At 51.6% G+C, this 25,776-nt stretch overlaps 1 protein-coding gene across 7 annotated transcripts in view; it reads right to left on the bottom strand.

The window, feature by feature from the left end:
* Positions 1-25,776, bottom strand: part of PCNT (pericentrin) — a 104,100-nt gene that overhangs the window by 55,620 nt on the left and 22,704 nt on the right. For 5 of the 7 annotated variants that reach the window (XM_052641823.1, XM_052641831.1, XM_052641862.1 and 2 more), the window contains exons 11-21: positions 23,708-23,843; positions 22,660-22,877; positions 19,285-19,754; positions 17,519-18,077; positions 13,728-13,838; positions 10,404-10,550; positions 4,147-4,298; positions 2,831-2,991; positions 2,505-2,743; positions 736-898; positions 331-543 (exon numbers count right to left, since the gene is read on the bottom strand). In XM_052641823.1, the coding sequence (XP_052497783.1) occupies positions 331-543; positions 736-898; positions 2,505-2,743; positions 2,831-2,991; positions 4,147-4,298; positions 10,404-10,550; positions 13,728-13,838; positions 17,519-18,077; positions 19,285-19,754; positions 22,660-22,877; positions 23,708-23,843 (2,569 nt within the window). The remainder of the gene's footprint in view (positions 1-330; positions 544-735; positions 899-2,504; positions 2,744-2,830; positions 2,992-4,146; positions 4,299-10,403; positions 10,551-13,727; positions 13,839-17,518; positions 18,078-19,284; positions 19,755-22,659; positions 22,878-23,707; positions 23,844-25,776) is intronic. The other 2 variants (XM_052641840.1, XM_052641856.1) reach the window with 2 other exon arrangements.

The following is a 25,776-nucleotide window of genomic DNA, read 5'->3' as shown; positions in this document are numbered from 1 at the left end:
AGTGCTCAGGGTCAGGGTTCAGCCCAGACTGGCTTCTACCCCCAGCCCCACTTAACAGGCTCTGCAGGCAAACCGCCTTCCTCACCCCTGAAGCCCCCCCGTCACTGTTCCCTCTCGAGACCCAAATCTGTGTGCTCCAAACTTCTATCCTCTGACCCCAAATAAGCACTTTCAGCTCTGAGGACATGGATGCACGATCGCACACAGGCGGGTGACCTCCTGGCCAGGTGACCTGGCCCCAGAGTCTGTTGGCAGCCTTTCCTCCGAGAGCAGCCCCCGCCCTCAAGCAGCATGAAGAGATCCCGCTCCAGGCTGTGCCCGCCTTCTCACCAGCCTCCCTCTCTCGGGCGTCCACAGCCAGGGCCTCCGTCCGGCTGCACAGCTCAGCATTTTCCTCCCGCAGCTCTGCCTGTCGCCGCGCCGCCCGCTGCAGCTGCTGCCTCAGGCCCTCCAGCTCGCCTACCAGGTCCCGCTCGCTCGCCTCCTTCTGGCCCAGCGCCTCCTGCAGGCCGGCTTTCTCCTCCTTGAAGCCCTCGATGATGCCTGCAGACCACGCAGGGGTGGGGGTGCGGGTGGGGGCAGGCGGGCTGAGTGCCCAGTTCTCACAGGGACACACAGGGCCATCTGCCCTGAGGTGCTCCCCTCCTCGCACCACTAGGAAGGGCACTGGAGCCTCTCAGCCCAGCCTCCTTCCCTCTGGGGCTCTGCTGCTAACACCCTCAGCACCGCACTCACCCTCTGCCTTGTGCAGCTCCAACACCAGCTGGGCCTTGGCCTTGCTCTCTGCCTCCAGCTGCTCCAGCAGCTCCTGGTGCTTCCTCACCACCTGTGCCGTCTCCTCGTTCTTACAGCTGAATTCCTTCTCAAAACGAGAATGGATCTGACGTGCTTCCTCCAGCTGTGAAACCCATTGGAAAGTAGAAGATCTCCTTGTATAGAATTTTGGTGAAATGGTAAACATCGCTGGAGGAACAACGATTCTGATGCCTGATATTATGTCAGTTACTAACGAAGCAACAAGTTTTCAACAAAGAAAAGTTCTACACATGCAACCACAGACAACACTGCACAGACACACCGTTTGTGACCGTCAGCCCCATGGGTGCCTGCGTGGAACATGGACAGGGAGCCTGACACCCAAGCAGGGACGGGCCACCTGGTAACCACAGGTGGAGGACAGAAGGCTCCCAGGCCATCACCACAGCAGGCAGGGGACCTGACACGTCTGCACAGCCTGCGACACCCACTCCTCCCAGCCTGGCCACCATGGAGCCCCTCGCCCACAGCCCCCCTGCCTGCTGGGACCCCAGCCTTCCTTTCCTCCCAAGCTCCCCTGGTGGGCGTGTCCAGTGAGGATCTGAATCAAAAGATCACAGAGAGCTCAGCACCTGGCCTGGGCTGCCCAGCCTCCCCCTGTATATCACCAACTCCAACCCTTCCAGACCCAGCCTCTAAGGAAACCTGTGAGGTTTTCCTTGAAAACAGCCCCCAACGCTGCCTCTCCTCATGCCCTGCTGAGGGCCCCTGTCCAAGTGCTCAGCCACTGCTGCCCCTTCCTGCAGCCGATGGCCCTTGGGCAGCCCCACTGACCCCAACCTCATCAGGGGCCCATCCTCCCCTCCAGTCACTGACCCCTGCCAGCTCCCACCTCCTCAAGGCCCACCCACCTCCCCAAGCCCACCCTGCTTCCCCCTGACACGCCTACGTGCCCTCTGCAGAGCACACAGTGAGAGAGCAAGATTTCTGAGGTGCGAGCAAGGCCCCCACAGACTGCCTGCATGCTCGGATATGGGGCCGTGGGCCAGGTCAGACCTGCAGACTGGTTGCCCTCCCGGGAGATGCTTGCACATGGGGCTAGTCAAAAGCACTGGGCTACTTATCACCAGACACTGCCCCACTCTGTCTGGTTTCTGAGAGAAGACGGGACAAAGCCAGATGAGACACATCCAAGGTTGACACTGCTGTTCTGCCTGCATCCCCTTGTCCATGTTCCTGAGACGCAACAGCGGTGTTTCACATGGAAATGCTTGTGTTTTAACAGGACAACTTTGGGAAAAGGGTCTCTATTGTTTTCCATGTTTTGTTAACTGTCTGAAACATTCTAAAAGGTTAACAAAAATATCCCATTGTTCAGTAATAATCTCGAAACAAAATTTTATCCCATTTGGAATTAAACTAGCATGTGAGGTACAGCAAGAGGCTGAACACACAGGGTCTAAAATAAGTGCGCCAAGGTCGCCTTTCCATTCACAGCAAGCCCACTTCCTCATGGATTTTGGCTCAGAGAAGACTTCTGTTTGAGGAAAGCACGTCGGTGAACATGGCTGCGAGTAACAGGGTCAGGACGACACCCACCTGCACATCTGCTCGAGAACAGGAACGCTGACAGCACAGCACCTGCAGGCCCCTGGGGTCGGTGCAGGCCCCTGGGGTCGGACAGCTCTGCCATCCCTCACTCCGCCTAGCACCCTTCTCTGCAGGGGGCGCTGTAGCCCACGTCTTACCTGCTTGGCCGAGTCCAGGACCATCTCCAGGAGGCCATCCACCGCCAGGCCCAGGCTCTGGAAGACCCTCCTGACAGGCTGCTCACAGTCCAGCGTGCGCTCTGGGCTCAGGAAGAAGCTCTCACACACGTGACTGCTGATCTCAGCTACCGACGATGTCTCTGCACACTCCGCCACCGTGCCGTCTGGCTCCAGGGAGGCCACATCGAGCCCTGCCCACACGTCATCCAGTGCAGGGGCTGCAAGCGAATACATACAAGGGCTGTGCTGCAAAACGCCCACAGGGAGCTGGCCTGGGGCCTCGGTGCAGGGCTGTCAAGGCTCACCTGTGGGGGGGCTCTGGCTCCCCGGCTGTGTGGTGGGCGGGCTCCTGTCCTCCAGGCAAAGCCCCACGCGCTCGCCAATGCGGCTTTTCAAGGCAATGGCAGTCTGAAGCGTTTCCCCAAACAGACCCAGCAGCCGCCTCAGGGTATCCTGGAGAGCTCTCCTGGGGAGGTGGGGGGCACAGCACAGCATCAGCCGAGACCAGCCCCGCCTGACCCACACGCGACAGCGTGACTGTGATCAAGGCGCTCTTCTGGAGGCCGTGTCCAGCCTGCCAGCTCTGGGCAGGTGCCCCAAGTAGCACAGGGGCTTCTGCCAGAACCTCCCTCTCAGCCGCTCCCCCTCCTGGCCCCAACGTGACTGCGTAAGCCCAGCCCATCACTGTGGCGCAGTCCTGCTGGCTCTCAGGAGATACCTGCTCACAAGTTAGAAGTCAGCCCTAACCCATGACCCATGAGCGTGGGAAGGCAGGCTCCCCAGCTTTCACTGGGGCCACAAGAACCACAGAGTTTGGGGTGTCTGGCTCTCCTAGGGTGGAGTCCGGTCTCTGAGCTACAGCCCCCAGACTGTCAGGGGCATGGGGACCCCGCCCAGGGTGTGGCCCCATGGGCCCCGAGACATCAGGGATTGTGCCCCCATCCATTCACGACTCACAACCTCACAGGAAGCGGATTACCCAGACCTATAACGTCCCATCTGCAGCCCCCTCACCCAACCACAAGTCAGCTGGAAACAGCATGCAAGGTCCTCATGGAGACGATGAAACGATGGATGAACGAGACTAAGCCCGTGGGAGGCGCACCGGCCCTCCGCACAGCAGCCCGCCACCCCACCTGCTCTCCTCTGACCCTCAGTGCTATGCGCACGGCAGCACTGCAGCGCTGAGGATGAGGGTCTGGGGGTGACAGGGACCCCAGAGCAGCAGGACCACAAGATACCAGCAGGGTCAGGCTGAGGGACACACAAAGAGGCACAGAGAGGCCAGCCCGAAAGCGGCACTTTACTGGGCAATGCTGAGGCAGTGGGCCCGACAGACAGACAAACCTAACTGAGCAGCCCCTGGCTCACTCTGGATGCGCACAAGGGGCAGAGCCAAGACGTGCCTGATGTCGGGTGGGCTGGTCCTTCAGTGCAGAGTCACACCCCGTAAACTGGCAACACGTGAAGGGCTGGCAAAGCGAGGTGGGGTTATGCAGGTGACAATTCAGTGCCCATCTTGGGGTTTAAGACCTCCCTAGACGGAGAACCACGAGGCACAGGGTCCCATCTGCCAGATGCCAACATGCACCCCAGCCATGAGGCAGGGGCGGCCACTGACCTCTCGCCGTGGGACAGGTCGACGTCGGACTTGAGCATCGCTATGAGAGCGGTGCCCTCCTGGTTCTCCCGTTCCCGCCTCTGCTGAAGTTTCTCCAGTTCGGAATGGCGCTCCTCTATCTCTCGATTTAAGGATAAAATCTGGTCTTTCAGCTGTTGAAGAAAAATTGTCAAAAGCCTCAGTTAGAACAATTTAGTTAAAAATAAGTTTCTATAAGGAACTTTCTTCATCTAAGAGCAGCTCTGTGGGTTGAGCGGATGGCAGGATGGAGCCCATCAGGTACACAAAACGCAGGCCTGAGGACAAAGAGGGTGTGATTTTGAAACCAATTAACTGAAGAATACAAAACAAACAGTAAACGGTTTCAATGCTGCACATGGAGGGAACTTAGGAATAAGAGCAGCTCTTATAACCATGTCCTTGGTTATGATGGACTAGGACACGTGGGTCGCAGGAAAAATAAAGAAAATGGAATAAATGGACAAAAAATGGCAAGTTTTAAGATGACAAACGACGACCAAATGGACAAAACAGACACTGAAGAGGAACTGCCCTGCTAGCACACGAAACATGTGCCTGGACAGCTTGAGGCCAGCACAGCCCCGGTGCCAGCGTGCGGAAGGCGGAGGGCCCTGGGGCGCTGCGTCCGTGGCTGCGGCCAGGTGCAGGCACTGAGCCCACGGACAGCAGACCTTCTCTCTGCTGGTCCTCCTCCCTCCTCAGCATTTCCAGCAGCTCCTCCTCCACTTATGGTGGGGTTACATCCCTGGTGGCTCAGCGGTAAAGAACCTGTCTTTAAGTGCAAAAGACATGGGTTTGACTCCTGGGTCAGGAAGATCCCTTGGGGGAAGAAATGGCAACTGACTCCAGCGTTCTTGTCTGGGAAATTCCATGGACAGAGAAGCTTGGTGAGCTAAAGTCCATGGGGCTGCAGAGTCAGATACAACTTAGCAACTAAACCACAACAACAAACCCATGGTAAACTGTGAATATCACAAGTCAAAATGCATCTACCACACCTGCCAATGGACAATCTCGTTGCCATGTCTGTGAACAAAGGATGTTGCGGCCAACCAGCCACAGCTGCCCTGAGCCCTGAGGGGACTCAGGATGGCAAAGCACCGGCAGGGGCCCCGGGAGCTAAGGTGCAGATCACAGGACTGGCTTCAGTGAGCCCACACTCCACATCTTCCCGCACACAGACAAGCACTAAGCTCCTTAACCTGACATGTCCGGTTTTCCTTAATTAACAGCAACCTTTCGAAAGGGAAAAGCAGAGCGGTTTCTTGGTCCAGAATGGCCATCAGCGCATCGCTCGTTCACCTTTGTGACCACGTGGCTGATGGGGGACTGTGGCTGCCCTGTCCAGCATCACAGGAGAGTGCTGGACTGCACAGAACTAGCTCTGGAAAAGACGAAAACCCAGATTCAAAATTCCAAGTATGGTTTCCATTGAACATGTATCGCTTTCACACCATCGTGAGGTAAAAAATTCCTAAATCAAACGATTGCAAGTCAGATTGTGTGTATTCAATAACCAGTAACCTTAACAAAAGACTTCTAGGAGAAAACTATAAAATTCAGTGGCAGAAATTAACAAAATCAAATAGAAAGAGATATTCCAGAATCTCAGAATGCCTGTGTTGTACGGATGCCCTTCTCCTTAAAGGCACATAGAGATCGGTGTGTTTCAGCCAGCTGCATTATGAGACTGATTTAATAGTAGGGCTGGCACAGCTGGGCTCCCCCATGTGCAGCCCCTAGACCTTCACGGCATGTGCACTGGGCACCCAGCCTGACCAGAGGAGTCCAGGAGGGAAGCCAGGGGCTGCCCACACGCAGGGGCTTGCTGACCCCGATCCACTGGACCACAAGCAGGGCAAGGACACAGCACACAGGTCTCAGGTCAGTCTCCACAGGAAAAACTCAACTCCCTTCCTCATGTCCTCCCAGGTGGAACAAAAAGACAAATTACAAAATAACCTCAAGATTTCTTCAGCAACGTACAAAAAGCATAACCCTGAAGGGAAGAAAAGTAGTAACGTCAACAATTAAGAACATTCATTCATCCAAAGATGACAAAAGGGGCGGGGGTGGGGGGGAGCGGAACTCACAAATTAGAATACAGAAGTACAAAAAAACTTCCCTAAATCATTTAAGAAAAGGACAAGCAATTGTTTCAAATAGAAAAAGTGGCCAAAAATACAAAAAGGGGTTTCACAGAAAGGGAAACAAGTAGTCCACAAGCCTGGTAACAGACACGCAACCTTATCAGTAAACTAAGACCAAGAGACACCATTCTGCTGCCACAGAACTGGCAAGCGTTAAACAGTAAGAGGGTTCCAGTGATGATGTGGAGGGACAGGAGCTCGGGCGCAAGACTGGCAGGCCACCCCTCCTGGGGGCCTCTCGGTCCTCTCCGCCCACCCCTGTCATGCCCCGCCCATCAAGCTCCTACCTCGCTTTGTAAAGGCAGATCACTATATGTATTTCACAATTTCTCTCTTAATTCAGAATTTAACATTTCTTTTTAAACTGTACTAGTACTTTTATTACGTCAAGGCTGTATATTATCACCCTGCTTATTTAACTTATATCCAGAGTACATCATGAGAAACGCTGGACTGGAAGAAACACAAGCTGGAATCAAGATTGCCCAGAGAAATATCAATAACCTCAGATATGCAGATGACACCACCCTTATGGAAGAAAGTGAAGAGGAACTAAAAAGACTCTTGATGAAAATGAAAGAGGAGAGTGAAAAAGTTGGCTTAAAGCTCAACATTCAGAAAACGAAGATCATGGCATCTGGTCCCATCACTTCATGGGAAATAGATGGGGAAACAGTGGAAACAGTGTCAGACTTTATTTTGGGGGGGGCTCCAAAATCACTGCAGATGGTGATTGCAGCCATGAAATTAAAAGATGCTTACTCCATGGAAGAAAAGTTATGACCAACCTAGATAGCATATTCAAAAGCAGAGACATTACTTTGCCGACTAAGGTCCATCTAGTCAAGGCTATGGTTTTTCCTGTGGTCATGTACGGATGTGAGAGTTGGACTGTGAAGAAGGCTGAGCGCCGAAGAATTGATGCTTTTGAACTGTGGTGTTGGAGAAGACTCTTGAGAGTCCCTTGGACTGCAAGGAGATCCAACCAGTCCATTCTGAAGGAGATCAGCCCTGGGATTTCTTTGGAAGGAATGACGCTTAAGCTGAAACTCCAGTACTTTGGCCACCTCATGCGAAGAGTTGACTCATTGGAAAAGACTCTGATGCTGGGAGGAAATGGGGGCAGGAGGAGAAGGGGACGACAGAGGATGAGATGGCTGGATAGCATCACCGACTCGATGGATGCGAGTCTGAGTGAACTCTGGGAGCTGGTGCTGGACAGGGAGGCCTGGCATGCTGCGATTCATGGGGTCGCAAAGAGTCGGACACGACTGAGCGACTGAACTGAACTTTTATTAGGATTGTTATTGTTTTTGGTCCTTGTGTTATAAAATTGCAGAGGTTGTGAATGATGTAATCTCTAACCCTATTCTGCCCATGAGCCATGTTAATTTTAGTATTTTTTACAGAATGAGAATTTTTTTTTAATATTGCATGTAATGTAACAGCAGAAATGCCTGGTACACTGAAGAACCAGCTCAAGAAATGCTTTGAAAGGCTCTTTCTTCCTGAGACTTCCCCCTTCATCTAAGTCCTGGGCCCTCCCTGCTTGGCAGCACCCTCCAACACCTCCTCCTCCTCCTCCTCCTCAGGGCTGGGCTCCCAGCACTGGGGTGGGGGGGTGAGGTGTCTGCAGCTGAAACATGCCCCTTGACCTGCGACTGTTACCCTGAATCTCGCTGTGGGTAATTTTTATATTATTGGTGCTAAATTAAGTCAGACACACTGTGTGCAGTGTTCACAGTCTGAAGGCCCAGCTCCACCACTCGGCAGTCCATGGACTTTTACCAAATTACCAGGACCTCTCCTAGGCCTCAGGGTCCTGAGAGGGAGAGAACTGCACAGAAATGAGAAAATTCTATTTATAACGTGCTTAGGGCAGTGTGTGGTACACTGCCTCCAAGATGTGAAAAAGTTCAAATCCAGTGACCTGGATGATGATAATGTCAAAGAAATCAGTACTATTATGACTCTGGAAGATCGCACAGTGGGACAATTGCTGTACACATCCATATTTTCAGTAGTAATAATGGGAAAAAAATCCAGTTCAAAATTGTCAAGGCTACTCTTCTATTGTTATATACACATCTTTTATGTATGTAGTTATGTATATGTAGGTCTATGTGTATAACAATATAACAGGAAAACATGTATTTATGACATTTTATTCATCTGGAACCCTTATCCCTGATTCTAGGACTTCGCACTGGGAAATAAATATCTCTTTTGATAAGCCCATGTAGTCATAAAAAAAACTTAACTAATGCCATTTGCAACAACACAGATGGACCTAGAAATTATCATTCTAAGTGAAATAAGTCAGACAGAGAAAGACAAATACCATATGATATTACTTACATGTGGCATCTAAAAAAATGATACAAACAAATGTATTTATAAGATAGATGCTTCCCTGGTGACTCAGTCAGTAAAGAGTCTGTCTGCAGTGTGGGAAACCCAGGTTCAATCCCCGGATCGAGAAGATTCCCTGGAGAAGGAAATGGCAACCCACTCCAGTATTCTTGCCTGGAGAATCCCATGGACAGACAAGCCAGTCAGGCTATAGTCTGTGGGTCACAAAGAGTCGTCCATGACTGGGTGACGAAGACTTTCACTACAAGACAGAAATAGACTCACAGATTTGGAGATACATTAGGAGCTTGGGATTAACATATACACACTACTGTGTATACAGGTAACCAACAAGGACTGACTGCGTAGCACAGGGAACTCTATTCAATATCTTGTAATAATCTAAAAGGTGAAGAACCTGAAAAAGTATATACACTTGTGTGTGTGTGAGTGTGTATAACTGAATCACTTTGCTATACACTTGAAACTAACACAACATTGTAAATTAATTATTTTATAATTAACAATCTGCATTGCAGGTGGATTCTTTACCATCTAAGACACCAGGAAGGCCCCAAATTAACTATACTTCAAAAGAAAAAAAAGAATCAAGGACCTACCTGAACAGATAAAAATGGTTATGAAAAGATGTCCAACATCATTAGTCATTAGGGAAATGCAAGTAAAAACAAGATATCACCTCACATCTGTTACGATGGCTATTATTTAAAAAAATGAAAACAAGCATTGACAAGAATGTAGAAAAACTGAAACTCTCGTGCACTGTTAGCAGAAATGCGTAATGCCACAGCACTGCGGAAAACGGTTCAGCAGTTCCTCAAAAGTTAAACACAGAATTACGTGACTCATCAACTCTGTTCCTAGATATACACCCCAAAATATCAAAAGCAGGGACTGAAACAAAAGCTCGTGCCCCAATCTGCACAGCAGCATTATGCCCAACAGCCAAAAGAAAGAGATGACCACTAACAGACACCCATCAACAGATGAACAGATAGACAAAATATGGTGTTTGCATACAATGGAATAATATTATTTAGCCATATAAATGGAGAAGGCAATGGCACCCCACTCCAGCACTCTTGCCTGGAAAATCCCATGGACGGAGGAGCCTGGTAGGCTGCAGTCCATGGGGTCGCAAAATGTCGGACAGGGCTGAGCGACTTCACTTTCACTTTTCACTCTCATGCATTGGAGAAGGAAATGGCAACCCTCTCCAGTGTTCTTGCCTGGAGAATCCCAGGGATGGGGGAGCCTCATGGGCTGCCGTCTATGGGGTCGCACAGAGTTGGACACAACTGAAGTGACTTAGCAGCAGCAGCCACAAAAAGCCACCAACGTTGATACACACACTATGTGGATGGACCTTGAGGGCATGATGGTATGTGACATAAGTCAGACACAAGACAACATATGTTGTATGATTCCTCTGAAATGAGATCCCTAGAGTAATCATAGAGGCAGAAGGTACAACAGTGGGTACCAGGGCTGGAGGGAGGGGGATGGGACTTATTTTTAACAAACACAGAATCTCTACTTGGGATGATGAACAGGTTTTGGAAATGGACAGTGGCCACAGTTGCACAATATTCTGAATGTGGTTAAGGCCACTACACTGTACACTTAAAATGACTGAAACAGTAAGTATTATGTTAAGCATATTTCTACCATACACAGAAAAGTATTAACAAAGAAAAGATACATTTCACATACCTGCAGAATTTGATTATTCTTCTCCTGTAGCTGCAGAGACAAAGATTCTTTCTCTTTTTCACAAAGAGAATGTGCCTTCTCATGTTCAAGTTTAGGTATCTCCTCTTTTTCATGCAAAGCAGCTTTTCTTTCACTTCCAAATTCACCCTGTATAAAAGTATACTATTAACAAAAAATGCCATTAAGTTATAAAATTATCCTCGCTCCATTTCTCTGCTGCTCACTAGAATTTAATTCATTCAAACAAATACTCGTTGATTCCATACTCTGCATCAAGAGAAATGATCCAAAAGACCTAGGCCACTACCCCCCAGCGAACATGCATTCAAATGTGCTTACCATAGAGAATATAAAATAAAAAAACAAACCAGCCTGCTACCTTTTCCAACAGTCACATTAAGAAATTTCCGTCATCAGGGTATCGTGACCATTAAGATCCAATATATTTAGAAACCTAACTTCCTCTCATTTTAAAAGATAAAACTCTTGTTTCTTCTTAAATAATAAATATTTTTTAATAATGCTCATCTGATGAGTTAGAATATATTAATGAAATAAGCTTGCTTTTTTTTTAAACTACAGAGGTAGTACTTTCAGAATGACAGAATAAGGACCTCCAAAACATCATTCCTCTACACTGAGAACACTGGCAAAAACTGTCAAAAATCAGCTTCTTCAGAAAATTAAAGTGTCATTAAAAACAAAGGCTGAGTCACCACAGAACAAGAAACTTTGGGACTTTTCTGGTGGTGCAGTGGTTGAGAATCTGCCTGCCAACACAAGAGACAAGGATTCAGTTCCTGGTCTGGGAAGATTCTACATGTTGAGGGGCAACTAAGCCTGTGTGCCACAACTATTGAGCCCACATGCTGCAACTACTGAGCCCCCATGGAAAAGGTCAGTTTTCATTCCAATCCCAAAGAAAGGCAATGCCAAAGAATGTTCAGACTACTGCACAATTGAACTCACCTCACACGCTAGCAAAGTAATGCTCAAAATTCTCCAAGCAAGGCTTCAATAGTACGTGAACCAAAAATGTCCAGATGTTCAAGCTCATTTAGAAAAGGCAGGCGAACCAGAGATCAAATTGCCAACATCTGCTGGATCATCGAAAGAGCAAGAGAATTCCAGAAGAACATCTACTTCTGCTTTATTGACTATGCCAAAGCCTTTGACTGTGTGGATCACAATAAACTGGAAAATTCTTTAAGAGATAGGAATACCAGACCACATTACCTGCCTCCTGAGAAATCTGTGTGTAGATCAAGAAACAACAGTTAGAACCAGACATGGAAAAACAGACTGGTTCCAAACTGGGAAAGGAATATGACAAGGCTGTGTATTGTCACCCTGCTTATTCAACTTGTATGAAGAGTACATCATTTGAAATGATGGGCTGGATGAAGCACAAGCTAGAATCAAGATTGCTGGAAGAAGTATCAATAATCTCAGATATGCAGATGATACCACCCTTATGGCACAAAGTGAATAAGAACTAAAGAGCCTCTTGATGAAAGCGTAAGAGAAGAGTGAAAAAGCTGGCTTAAAACTCAACATTCAAAAAAACGAAAATCATGGCATCCAATCACATTACTTCATGGCAAATAGATGGGGAAACAATGGAAACAGTGAGACTTTTTATTTTCTTGGGCTCCAAAATCACTACAGATGGTGACCGCAGCCATGAAATTAAAAGATGCTTGTTTTTTGGAAGAAAAGCTATGACCAACCTAGACAGTACAGTAAAAAGCAGAGACATTACTTTGCCAACAAAAGTCTGTCTAATCAAAGCTATGGTTTTTCCCGTAGTCATGTATGGATATGAGAGTTGTACCATAAAGAAATCTGAGAGCTAAAGAGTTGATGCTTTTGAACTGTGGTATTGGAGTAGACTTTTGAGAGTCCCTTGGACTGCAAGAAGATCAAACCAGTCCACCCTAAAGGAAATCAGTCCTGAGTGTTCATTGGAAGGACTGATGCTGAAGCTCCAATACTTTGGCCACCTGATCCGAAGAACTGACTCACTGGAAAAGACCCTGATGCTGGGAAAGATTGAAGGCAGGAAGAGAAGAGGACAGAGGATGAGATGGTTGGATGGCATCAGCAACTTGATGGACATGAGTCTGAGCAAGCTCTGGGATGATGATGGACAGGGAAGCCTGGTGTGCTGCAGTCTGTGGGGTGGCAGAGTCTGACATGACTGAGCAACTGAACTGAACTGATATATATACACAAACATTAAAGAAATTAAAATGGAAGAAGGCAGTAGTGGAGAACTAGAGGAACAGAAGAGACAAGATACACGGAAAACAACCTGCAAGTAGTGACGCGTATGAATCTAGAACCCATCATTCTAGGTGAAGCAATCAAACACAAAACACCACACACCACATGATTTGATTTCAATAAAACATCCAGAAAAGGCAAATCTACAGAAACAGGAAGCAGACTGGTAGTTGTCAGGGGCTGGGAGAGGAGAGAGACTGCTAATGGGTGGGGGATTTCTTCTCTGGTGATACAAATATTTTGGAATAAGATACAACTTTGTGAATATACTAAAACCACTGTACTGTATACTTCAAAAAGAGAGCTTTTTATGATCTCAACAAAGCTGCAATCTAAAACAAAACAAACCCACAGTAAAAATCATTGTGAGTAGTGAAGGTCACTTATGTGCAGAGTTCCTTTCCTAGAAATAGGCTCATTAAAGAAGAAAAGGCTTGATGTGGCAGCTGCTGAGTCACCAAAGCAAGACCATGAAAGGGACTCCAACTTCCCCAGATTTATACACAGCTGACTCTCAAAGATGGTGCTGAACCATGACATTCAACCTATACACACGCCACACGGCATGCGGGATCTAGTTCCCGACCAGGGATCAAACTTGTGCCCCCTGCACCGTGAGGGCAGAGTCTTAACTACTGACCACCAGGGAAGTCCCACAGATTTTGTTTCAACAGTTAATACGCAATCCAGGCAGCTGAATCTGGGGATTCAGAGCAATGGCAGATACGGAGGAACCACATATACTGAGGGCCAACTATAAACGAGATACAGATTTTCGACTGTGTAGAGCATCAGCACCCCTAATTCCATGTTGCTTAAGGAACAACTACTTGATGACAATTTCTAAGCAGAAAAGATAGGCTAACTAGTCACTTTAAATATAAAAATGAATGAAAAAAGTTGCCTAAAAAACCCTCGGTTTCTAAAACAATGAAAATATGCTTTAATTCTGCATACCAAAATTAATTTAGACTAAAATATTCTTTGCAGATGAGGAAAGATAACAATAAAACGGAACTGTGGCTCCTAACCCAGTACCTGTAACGGTGTGACCTGCTGCTCCAGGGAGGCTTCTGGCTTACACTCCAGCAGCTCCAGCTCCTCCTCCCGCCCCGCCTGGGGAGCTGAGCACTGGGCCTCGGGTTCCTGCTGAGTGGGAAGGAAGGTCAACCTGAGCCACGAGCACGTACGTGGATATGTGGCAGGCTGCAGCTCACACTTCATCCACGTGTTTTCACTGTGATGATGCACAGGACCTCCCTACACACCACTGTTCCCCATGCTGCCTGAGTAAACTCTGCTGTACAGATCGAATTCTGTTCAATCTGCCATGTGCTAAATGGTAAAGTCAATTGAAGTTTTTAAGAAACTATTTCCAGGTTTTTCTAAAAATCCACAGAATTCTATGGGAAATGTGATATATATTTTAATCATCAAAAAATGGATACACCTACAGAAAAAAATAAGCAGTATTATCCAAAGAACACAAACGCAGTATTAAAAACAAATTCAACTGATAACTGAAGACATTCAAACTGTATTGAAAACAACCACAGGTCTCTTACGATTTTAACAAATGCTATGAACAGAGCTTTTGCTTTGCCAGAAAGAGCGAGACTGCCTGCACAACCAACAGTGAGCACACGACAGCTGACTCCCGCTTCCCTTCCCTGCCCCGTGTCCCCAACGTAAGGGCCACTTCTACATGGGACACTTATCTCTAAAACAGGAAATCAGGCTTACGTGTTCAGAGAACTATTCTCACAACCAAACCCCAGAGCGAAGTAACTTGCAAAGTAACCCAATCTCACAGGCCCTGGGTAAACAACTCTTCTGATGAGTGACACTGCTTCTCAAACAGGTGCAAGATATTTGTGGCCCAGATAAAACCTGTTCACAGAGGAAGAACAGCGCGTCCCTGCTATTTTGGGAACAATGACCATGGCACCCAGGAGACGCCCAGCAAGGCTTCATGGAATATCTGTCTGCGAGGAAAGCCTGAAGGAAGAGGGCAGAAGGTGGCAAATACTGCCTGCAAATATCCTCCCGGCCCAGGAACCGACATGGGCTATTCTCCTGTCCTGGGTGTAGACACGAACCTCAACTATTCTCCCAGCCCATGGGTAGACGTGGACCTGAACTATTCTCCCAGCACATGTGTAGACGGACTATCCTCCTGTCCTGGGTGTAGACACGAACCTGAACTATTCTCCCGGCCCACGGGTAGACATTGACTATTCTGTCCCGGTTACAGGCATGAACCTGAACTATTCTCCCGGCCCGTGTGTAGATGTGGACCTGAACTATTCTTCTGCCCTGGTGTAGGCATGGACCTGAACTATTTTCCTGTCCCATGTGTAGACACGAAACTGAACCATTCTCCCAGCCCAGGTGTAGACGTGGACCTGAACTATTCTCCTGTCCCATATGTAGACATGGGCATGAACTATTCTCTTGTCCTGTGTGCAGACATGGACCTAAACCATTCTCCTGGCCCAGGGGTAGATGTGGGCATGAACTCTTCTCCTGGCCCAGGTGTAGACGTGGGCATGAACTATTCTCCTGGCCCATGTGCAGACATGGGCATGATCTATTCTCCTGGCCCAGGGGTAGACATGGGCATAAACCATTTTCCTGGCCCAGGGGTAGACGTGGGCATAAACCATTTTCCTGGCCCAGGGGTAGACGTGGGCATGAACTCTTCTCCTGGCCCGTGTGTAGCTCTGGACTGGAACTATTCTCCCACCCCTGCGTGTATCCCAACTTGACCTACCACAGAAAGAAACTGGGTCTCAGGCTGCATCTGTGATGACATAAAGAGATCACTATTAACTCTGTAGGGCAGCGTGGAGCATGCTTCTAGTTTACTTGGGCGGCTTGATGCACTGAGACTGGCACGTACCCCATGGGCAGTCCCGTCCTGAACTATTCTCTGTTTCTGTTGAAATTTTCTCCAAAGCAAAGTTAAAATGGGAAGAAATGGCATATCTCACCTCCCCACAAACCCAGCTGTTTTCTTCTGTGAAATGAGAGAGACAAAAAGGTCACTTAGACAGTATCTAATGCTTACATATCCTTCCTAACAAAGGAATGATGTACTTCAACACACAACTAGAGAAATATTCCCCAAATGCTCTCAATGCTTGAACAAGAGTCAACACATAAGTACAAAAGCGCTGAGCTAAGGAGCACGCATGACACGTGTGTCACCAACAGGCAACAGAACGAGCAGGATCAATGAACAGAAGCCCACAAAGTTTCCTGGAGGGAAGGGTCGTCAGCCAGTAAATAAGCCTCTTAGCAGGTGCGAGGCCTGCCCAGCACCCACTCCACACGGACTTCATGAAACACCCTCAGCACTGTGATGGAGAGAAGCTTCTGGAGACCCAGCGGCTCTGTTGATGCCACCAGCACCCCTGTGGGGGCCAGAGTCTGAGCCCTAGGTCATTCCTGAAGCCACCACTGCCCAGAAGGAGGCGCACTGCCCACCCACAGCCACCCGTCTGCGAGGGGCACCCTCTGAGGGGCCTCCTGTCTCCGCATCATAGTCACGTGACCGTCCCTGAGACCCTGACAGGCTGCATGGTGCTGCTGCCCAGGGGGCAGGACCCTGGCAAGTGCCCTGCCCTCCTCCAGGGGCCACATCACTGCACCCCACATGCCTCTGTCCCACGCACCCTCACCCCCACGCCATCTATGTGCACATTTTACACTAATGAGATGAAGGCACGGTTTAAAACACACGGTTTTCCCATGTAAGAGACACACACTTCTCCCTCTCAATGTTCTTTCAAAACTCCATTTTCTTCAAACCCTATAAACCGAGGGAATCCAGTTTAAATCCACGGGTTGGGACAAAGCCCCTTCCCCAAGCACCCTTCTGCCTGGGAGGAATGGAAGCTGACAGCTGACGGCTCAGAAGCAGACCAGTCTGGGGGCACCTCAACCCAGGGACACCTGCCCTGGGCCGTACCCAGGGACCGCCCAGAGGCTCACGACCCCACGGGAGCCTGCCCAGCCCTCCTGGAACCCACTCACGGTCTCGCCCACAGACCACACAGGACAGGCAGAGCCAACGTGTGACGTGAAGCCCCACCGCCTCAGCAGGTTGGGTTGCCCTTTTCCTCCCATCCTTAGACAAGCTGAACCAGACCAGAGGACGAAACCCTCCTGGGAACATCCACTCATATTCAAAGCACGTCTCAGTCAGAAACGAAGGTTCTCCTGGTATCTGTGTTTCCACAAGGCTGAGGCTTCCTGCTTTGTGACCTGGAATACCTACTTGTGACGTGACAAAGCACGAAGCCACAGAACAGGACTGTTTCTGAGGGCCGGGCATGCACATCTGCCAAGTCAGTGCAGAGCAATGTGCCCCCGCGCTGACTTCAACTTCTAACCAATACGTCCTGCTCACAATGCATGGGGCCAGGGGCCTGCAGACAAGGCAAGCCTGGTGCTGGCAGGGCCACGGGGCCACCTCCAGAGAGCACCCACCACGGGGACAATCGCTGCCTGACACAGACCGCCCCAGACACAGGACAAAGCGCTCTACCTCACAGAAACAACACAAGCCCCAAGGAGCACAGTGAACCCATTGCAAGCTCACAGGAAAGGCCACACCTGGACACCGGCTGCCAAAAGCCTTCACCAAGGAGCTGCGACCAAAGAATGCCATAAAACCCACTGTTCTGTACCTGCCTCAGGAAACCCATGGCTGGTGGGGGGCAGCGGGCAGAGGGCAGGGGCACCAGACAGAGATGCGTGCAGCTGACATGAGCGGGTCCTAGGGAAGGCAAAGTCCCTGTCCCCGCCCCACCCACACACCTCACCTTGCGAGCCCCGTGCAGCCAGAGGGTTTTCACGCCCTCTGGGGGCTCCACGCTCCCGTCCCCTCTCAGGCTGTCCTCTGCGGACTGAGGCTCTTTGGCACATCGCAGCTCCAGCAGCTCCAGCACCTGGGTCAAGACCCCGTGGTGAGCCACATCCTCCTTCTGCAGCCGCTCCTCCAGGTCCAGCCGCAGCAGCTCCAGGGCCTGCCGGTGCCTGCCCTGCACAGCCTGCAGCTCAGACAGGTACTGCAAGCGCAGAGCATCCAGGTGTGACGCGTGTCTGGCCTCCAACACACTGACTTCAGCAGCGTGTTTCACCTGCGACTCAGCCTCACGTGCCTCTGCCAGGGCCCACCGCTCACGCTCGAACGAAGACCTCAGCGCATCCACCTCGGCCTGGCGCCTGGTCTCCAGCTCAGCGGTCAGGGACAGGATATGCCGCTGGTGCCCCTCCTGGAGGAGCCGCAGCTCGTGCGCATGCTGCTTCTGGGCCTCCCGCAGGAAGGCATCTTGCTCTGCGGCCAGTTTCTCTGTGATTGCTCTACGTTCTTCCAAAAACCTGAGACAACAAGCCAAGTGAACACAGAGCCGACACGTAGCCACAAGAGCACCCCTGGGGAGCCCGCTGCCAGGGGAGAGGCCGCCCCGACCAGATCCCGCCTGCTCTCCCTCCTCCCTGGGCACCACCACCAGCCGCGAGCCAATGGGGAAGGGGCCACGAAGCCAGAGGAGCTCAGGCGGGAGCCCAGCACCCCCAGCCACAAACTAGAGTGCAGGGCAGAGAGCCCCAGCCAGAAACCAGATACCGCAGGGAGCAGGGGGACCACCACTCGGCCAAGAGAAGACCTCAACAGGGAAGGGGTGGCCTCAACAGGAGCCCCAGGGCTGCAAAGAGTATTCAGAAGACCCAGAAACCAGCCCCCACAGGGTGACTCAGGGGCATGAAGCAGTGGCACTGGCTGAGAGCAGAGTCAGGAGGCACCCAGAGCCCCAGCAGGAACAGGGGAGAACCTGCACAGGTGCCGTGACACACCAAGCGAATGACAAGAGCCGGGACACGTCTCAGCTACCAACTGCCCACCAGCCACGATGGCAGCCTCTCCACAGACCAGCCCACGACGAGGACACTAAGGTCTCGTGAGCCCACACATTGCACCTGTGTCCATTCAGCTCACATGGTGGGTCAGGATTTGAACTCAACCCTCAGACCCCAGGCCAGGAGTCTGGGCACCTGCCTCGAGACGCTGGGGAGCGGATGACACACAAGAAGCAGCTCCAACGATCCCAGCGCTCATCAACACCCCTGGGCACTATAGCCCAGGTCTGCAAAGAGGCAAGCCAATAACATCCTAGGCCTCCTTAACAACTTCAGGGAAGTATGTACATAGTTGGGAAATGCTGTTCATTTTTTTAATGAGTTTAAAAAACACAAGAAAATTCATGAATGAGCCACACAATCTTAGGATAAAAAGGCTGAAGTTCTGCTACTAAAAATCTAAAACATGCGGGAAACACACACACTTGTCAAAGATGCACACGTGGCCGCGTGGCTCACGGGCCACAGGCCCCACAGGAGGGATGGGGATGCCATTCCTGCCAGAGGCCTGCAGCCCTGAGAGCCACACACACCCTCCTGGGGCTCTGCCTCAGCCTCCTGGAGACCTGCCTCACCCTTGGGGGCCTCAGGGAGGGGACCTGCCTTTCCTCACTGGCCAGGGGGGTGGGCGGCTCCGAACATAACAGGCTGCTATACGGACGGCACCCACCTGCTCTGGGCCACCTTCAGCTGGAGGGCGCAGTCCTCCTTTAGGTGGAGCATGGCGAGCTCCTGGTCCTGGGCCCCTGGGGCCGGGCCGCAGCCCAGCTCCCGGCCACACTGGCTGCACCGCAGAGACTCATCTCCGGGGAGTCCAAGCTCCAGCTGCCGAAGGCGGCCCTGCTGTTCCACCAGTGACCCCTCCAGGTCCAGGATCTGAGCTGCCTGCTGGTCTTGAAGTTGCCTCATTTTGGATTCTCGAAGCTCAAACCTGTTCATCATGGACCGCTTCTCAGACTCCACCTGTTCTCGCAGGTCAAGGAGCATCTTCGTCAGCCTCTCTTCAGCCCCTCTCTGCAGGTCCTCACTTGTAACTTTCCACTCAGCCTCTCTCTCCCTGAGTTCCTGTTTCATTTGCTCAATCCTCTCCTCAGCACTCTTCAGTTCTTCCTGGTGAGCTTCAACTAAATTCTGTTTCACCTGCAACCACACAATTTTTTTTAAGAAGGAAGAAATTAAATGAAAAGATCACTGGCCGCAAAGACCCAAATCCATCTCTGAAGACAGAGAAGCTCTGTCAGCTATTAATACAAGCACTAGTCCCACAGTGCTGGGCTGGATGAAGCACAAGTTGGAATGAAGATTGCTGGGAGAAATATCAATAACCTCAGATATGCAGATGACACCACCCTGATTGAAAAAAGCAAAGAGGAACTAAAGAGCCTCTTGATGAAGGTGAAAAAGGAGAGTGAAAAAGTTGGCTTAAAAGTCAACATTGAGAAAACTAAGATCATGGCACCTGGTCCCAGCATTTCATGGCAAATAGATGAGGAAATAATGGAAACAGTGAGAGACTTTCTTCTCATGGGCTCCAAAATCACTGCTGATGGTGATTGCAGCCAGGAAATCAAAAAACACTTGCTCCTTGGAAGAAAAATTATGACCAACCTAGACAGCATATTAAAAAGCAGAGACATTACTTTGCCAACAAAGGTCCATCTAGTCAAGGCTATGGTTTTTCCAGTGGTCATGTATGGATATGAGAGTTGGACCATAAGAAAGCTGAGCACCAAAGAATTAACGCTTTTGAACTGTGGTGTTGGAGAAGACTCTTGAGAGTCCCCTGGACTGTAAGGAGATCAAACCAGTCAATTCTAGAGGAAATCAGTCCTGAATATTCACTGTAAGGACTGATGTTGAAGCTGAAGCTCTGATACTTTGGCTGCCTGACATGAAGAGCTGACTCATTAGAAAAGACCCTGAAAGATAGAAGGCACAAGAAGGGGACAACAGAGGATGAGATGGTTGCATGGCATCACTGACTTGATGGGCATGAGTCTGAGCAACCTCGAGGAGATGGTGAAGGACAGGGAAGCCTGGCATGCCACAGTCCATGGGGTCGCAAAGAGCTGGACACAACTAAGTGACTGAACAACACAGTCCCACAACATACGTGAACAGAGCAATGGGAGTGTTTCTCAGGCTGATGGAAATGATGGGAGACTAAAAGGCACAAATCTAAGACTATCTGGCTAAGTTCACCGTGTCCACTGCCCGGCACCTGGCCCCAACTGTTACCTCTAGGGCTGGCAGGTCTGGACACAGTCAAAGGGGGGGGGCCTCCTCTGCAGTGCCAAGGCCAGCTCAGGGGCTCAGACATGGGAGGGATCTCCCATCAAGGGGGGCCAGGCCCCTCCCCCAGCAGAACCACCACCAGGCAGCACAGCTCACAGGCGGGCAGCAGACAGTAGGGCCAAGCCTCTGGACTTGCACCATGACGACCTGGGGCCTGAGCAACGGGCCTGAGCAAGAGGCTGGTGAGCTGAGACCAACACTCTTCAAGGTGTATGAAGAGGGACATGAACCAGAAAGCTGCACACACACAAATATCCTCATTTTCAAAACAGGAGACAAAGTAGGTCAGCATACTGATCAATCATTGAGAAGAAACAAAACAAAACAAAACCAGAAAGGTTTGTGAAACTGACCTCAACCAGTTATTCAAGTCATTAAACTTTAGGGCCTGCTCCTGGTGATAGCTGAGAATCAGCTCTAATTAGAGGAAACAACTGCAGGCTCTGGATAAGATCCAGGAGATCCAGGGCTAGGGGTCCTGACACCCAGAGTAAAGAAATGCCCTGGGTGACCAACCCACCTGTGCCACGGACGTGCACCTGGAAATGCTCCTTCTTTGAACCAGAAGAGCTGGGAAGTGAGGGGGAAAGCCCACCAGGACGGGCAGGAGGTGCCGGAATCCAGCCCAGCTCTCAGGCTGGTGCCTGGTCATGTACGAGCAGGTGGACAGAAGACACAGACCAGCCCAGAAGGCCTAAGCACACACCTTGGCCTGACACGGAGAAGAGGGGGAGGCCGCTGGCTTCTGAAGGGGTCAGCGGCAGCCTCCTGGGACTGAGCCCTTGACCCGTGGGGTTGGCACTAACTCCAGGTAGATACAGTCAAAGGTGGAAAGTAAAATGGAGGGAAGAAGATGCTGCATCAGAGAAAACACACTGCACTGATCAGAGAGCAGGTAGATTCCAGCACAAAGAAGCTATACCGGAAACGGGGCATTTCACGCATGATGAAAGCACAGTTTCCCAAGAAGACACGAAGACCATAAACGCGCAGTTAACAGAACCACCAAACACAGTGAATACTGTGCGAGCTAAATGCCGAGAGCTCGCTCCACATTCCTCTCGCGACAGTTCACACGAGAAGAGCAATCAGGGGCCCAGGAAGCGCTCAGGCACTTGAACGTAAAAATCCATCAAGCAGAGTCTGTCCTTCAGGGACCCCCTGTGAGGCTGCAGGCCTTCACATGCCCATCCTCACGCCCAGCGCGTGAGTAGGGGGACAACATGTGATCTGCCCATGAAACTCGGCCTCGATGGAGGAGGACCTGGGACAGTGTCACAGGGAGGAGGAGCGGGGCAGCCACAGAACTGCCCAGATGGCCACCTGGGCCTTGCAGAATCTCCAGGCCTCGGCAAGGCCGCTAGTAATTTAGGGGAGGCGCCCAAGCTGTGGGCCGGGGTCTCATCACTGCATGTCCACAGCTGCAATTCTCAGTCAATGGAGAGAGCCTGGCGGCTGGAACAGCGCAGAAGACACAGTGGACAAGGCCTGAAGGTGGCCTCACCACCCACCCTGGCACCGCTCTGAGGACCCGGTCAGTTCCCCTAAGCCCCGCAGCCTTTGTAACAGTTAGGATTACACACGTGGGTCCGAGCTTAGGTGGCAGCCCATCCCCACCCAAGGGAGGCACCCAGCAACACTGCTGCAGGGCAGAGGGTGGCGCTGACCTCGGAGCTTGTGCTGACCTGGCTAGTTCACATGCAGCACTGTGGATGCGAGCATCACTGCAAGGTAAGCCATTTCAACTTACTTTCTCCAAGTCCTCTTTCAGGCAGATTTCATGCTGCAACTTCTCCTGCAAATTTCTATTTTCTACTTTTAAGAGATCGATTTCTTCTTTGAGCTCCACTGGAAGAAGCACAAGCTGAGCCCTGTGTGCGGTTTCCAAACCCAAGTCTCCAGCCGGCACCTCTGTCTCCAACTCCAAGGCCGTGCTCTGTGCACACAGGAGAGGCTCCCGGGCAAGCTCTGTGGAGACCAGGGGCAGAATCATCAGGCTGACCCTCCAACAGACAGGACACTGAGCTTCAGAAGCCCCAGACAACTGTGTGCAGACCCTGAAACCCCTGCGGGAGCACGGTACCAGAAGGGGACACAACACACCTGTCTGTAGCCCAGTGGGCACTGCGCACCAGAAGCAGACGAGCAGACCTGTCCCGAGCTGTCCACACCCGCTGCTGCCCCTCTGGTCTGGGTACCGAGGAATCGGACCCCAGAGCTGCTCTGGCAAGGGCTCATCACTGTCCCAGGCTGGAGGAAGTGGCACAGGGCACAACCCAGGGGACTGCAAGATGCCGAGCAGCAGCCATGGGACACCGCTCATGTGGGAAGGAGAACGGGCAGGACTGGGCACCAGCAGGTGTGACCCCCCAGCTCTCTGGACCACGTGCTAGCCTTCCACAGGCCCACACAGCTCCAAGGGCCCCCGGCCCGGACCCTGAGCCACAGGCCCTCAAGGCAGGACATGTGGACGTGCCTCCTCAGCCTGATGCGGGACCCACCCTTTCCCGGGCTCCGTGTCCAGGGCCAGCCGTGCATCCGCTCTCCTGGGCCCCAGTCCATGCCCGGGATGACCACAGCTTCTCCATCCCCATGGCCCCCAGAGACCCCATGCTGCTGCCCAAGCAGACCCTCTCCCGACACACGGGGCCTGCTCCTCGACCCTGGGGAAGGGCCTCCGGCACCCCAGCTACAGAGTCAACAGCCAGCACGCGCAGTGCCGGCGGCTCTCGTGGGATGCGGTCACAGCCCAGAACACCCCTGCAGGCTGGCTGCCACAGGAGCACTTAAAAACATACCTTGGCCGGGCTCCTCCGAACCCCCTGCAGGCAGCTCTCCTTCCAACACTTCCTGCTGGGCATCCTGGGAGGACGTCCCCGCTGCTAATTGGCACTGGTGATTTTCTTCTAACCATGTGCGCAAACCCAGGCTCTCCTTTGGGGAAATCACAGAGAAAACCTTGTAAAGAGCCTCTCAGCTTGGTTCCCTGACCCTGCCTCCCACAGAGTTCCCCATGGAACCCCCCTTCCTGAACCTCACACACCACACCACCTACTGCCCCCACGTCTCACTCCAAGAAGGGAGGCAGGCATATCCACTGGAGTCAGCTGTGGGTTCGGGGCCTCCCTGCACCCCACACCCACTGGAACCCGGGGCCCGCCTTCCACGTCCCGGGGTCAGACCTGCTGGGCCAGCCGTATGGCCAAGGCCCTCGGCTGAAGGGATCCCCTCACTCCCTGCTCCACGCTTCCCATCTAGGGCCCATGCTGGGCCGCTCCCCTCAATGACGCTCCTGGACACAGAGTCCCTAGCGTCCTCATGCGAGGATGAGAGGGAGGGCAGAGGGACCCAAGGCTGGGTCAGCCCTTCCTGCTCCCTCCAAGAGGCAACCTGTCACCGATCTCCCTCAGATTCAACAGAGATCTCGCCAGCCTAAACATCCAGCTCTCAATAAGCTCAAATCATCCTTTAATCAAGACTGAAGTCCTCGTATGGTCACTGGAGAAAACAACTTGACTGATGGGCGGAATCAAGTGCCCCCCTCACTCAGCGCACAGTGGGTCGGGCTTCTGAGAGGAAGAGCAGACCCAGCAAGTCGGGTGAGAGCGACTTACCGTTCAGGGAAAGAGAAGGGGCCAGACATCAGCCCCACCGAGCAATGGCCAGTTCCAGACGACAAAACAAAAATAAAACACAGGAGAGTGGGGGCAGGGAGCTGAGAGCAAGGGCTGCCAGCTTTGGAGAAACAGGCAGAAACACGGCAGCAACACCCAGACACGTGAAAAGACATCCTGGCTCAGTGACAACCCAGGAGTCGCAGCCCGAGATTTACTGGCCAGGGTCAGCGTTGGCCAGAGGGGCGTGAGGGGTCCCACAGCCAGCTAGGGGGAGTTCCACCAGGCACCCTCAGTTCACATGACATGTCAACACGTCAAATACACACCAGGCACAGGCATCCACCATGCACACAAGCCCACACACAGGACTTCTGCTCAAACACACATACGCTCTATGTTTTTACATTCCCTCAGACGATGAGACACAATTTATAAACCTACGAGTAGAAACAGGGACAGAGGTGACCAGTGGGCCAGCGGTGAGCAACCGCTGGAGAGCGCAGGCACACAGAAGGCTCGGAGGAGCACGCGTGAGCTGCCCACACACCCAGGAGGCAGGCAGGGGGTGCAGGGGGCACAGAGGTAACTGCAAGACCCCCAGGGGCTACAGATTACGGAGGCTGGCAAGGGGTGGGGACCCCACTGTGTCCCTCACCTCACGGAGCCCAGCAGGAGACTGGTAGAGACCAATGGCCCTGGGAGAGAAGGCTGCACCGCCCTCCCCGCCCCAGGTAGAGCCCTCCCCCCTCAGTCATACAGCCCCCAAGACCCCACAGTGCTTCACGCCTCCTGGGATGGCACAGCCTTGGGGCACCAACCAATGCACAGACCACCACCATCCCACATAACACAGAGACCCAGATGGATGGAGACAGAGCAGAAACCTCTCAACACTAACAGTCACTGTCAGAGAAGAGACCAGGAGCACTCCATCCCTGACACTGAGCAGAGAATGTAGACTAGAACACAGAGCCAGAGAGCAAAGCCCTTAGAAATTAAAAATGATTGGCACTTCCCTGGGGGTCCAGAAGCTTCAGATGCAGGGGGCGTGGGTCCAATCCCTGGTCAGGGAACTAAGATCCCACATGTCCTGTGGCATGGCCAAAAAATGCCAACATAAGAAAACTTTTAAATGATAATGGAGATAAGAAACTCAACTTCGGAATTAGAGGAGCGAAGATCTCCTACCCTCAAAGACGCCTAGACAAATGTAAGAAGAGAAATGAGGACTGAAGGACACCAGTGGTTTC

The sequence above is a fragment of the Budorcas taxicolor genome, chromosome 1 (genome assembly GCF_023091745.1).
Source record: "Budorcas taxicolor isolate Tak-1 chromosome 1, Takin1.1, whole genome shotgun sequence".
In the NCBI taxonomy this organism is placed as follows: Eukaryota; Metazoa; Chordata; class Mammalia; order Artiodactyla; family Bovidae; genus Budorcas; species Budorcas taxicolor.
This window is presented reverse-complemented; position numbering and strand designations above follow the sequence as displayed.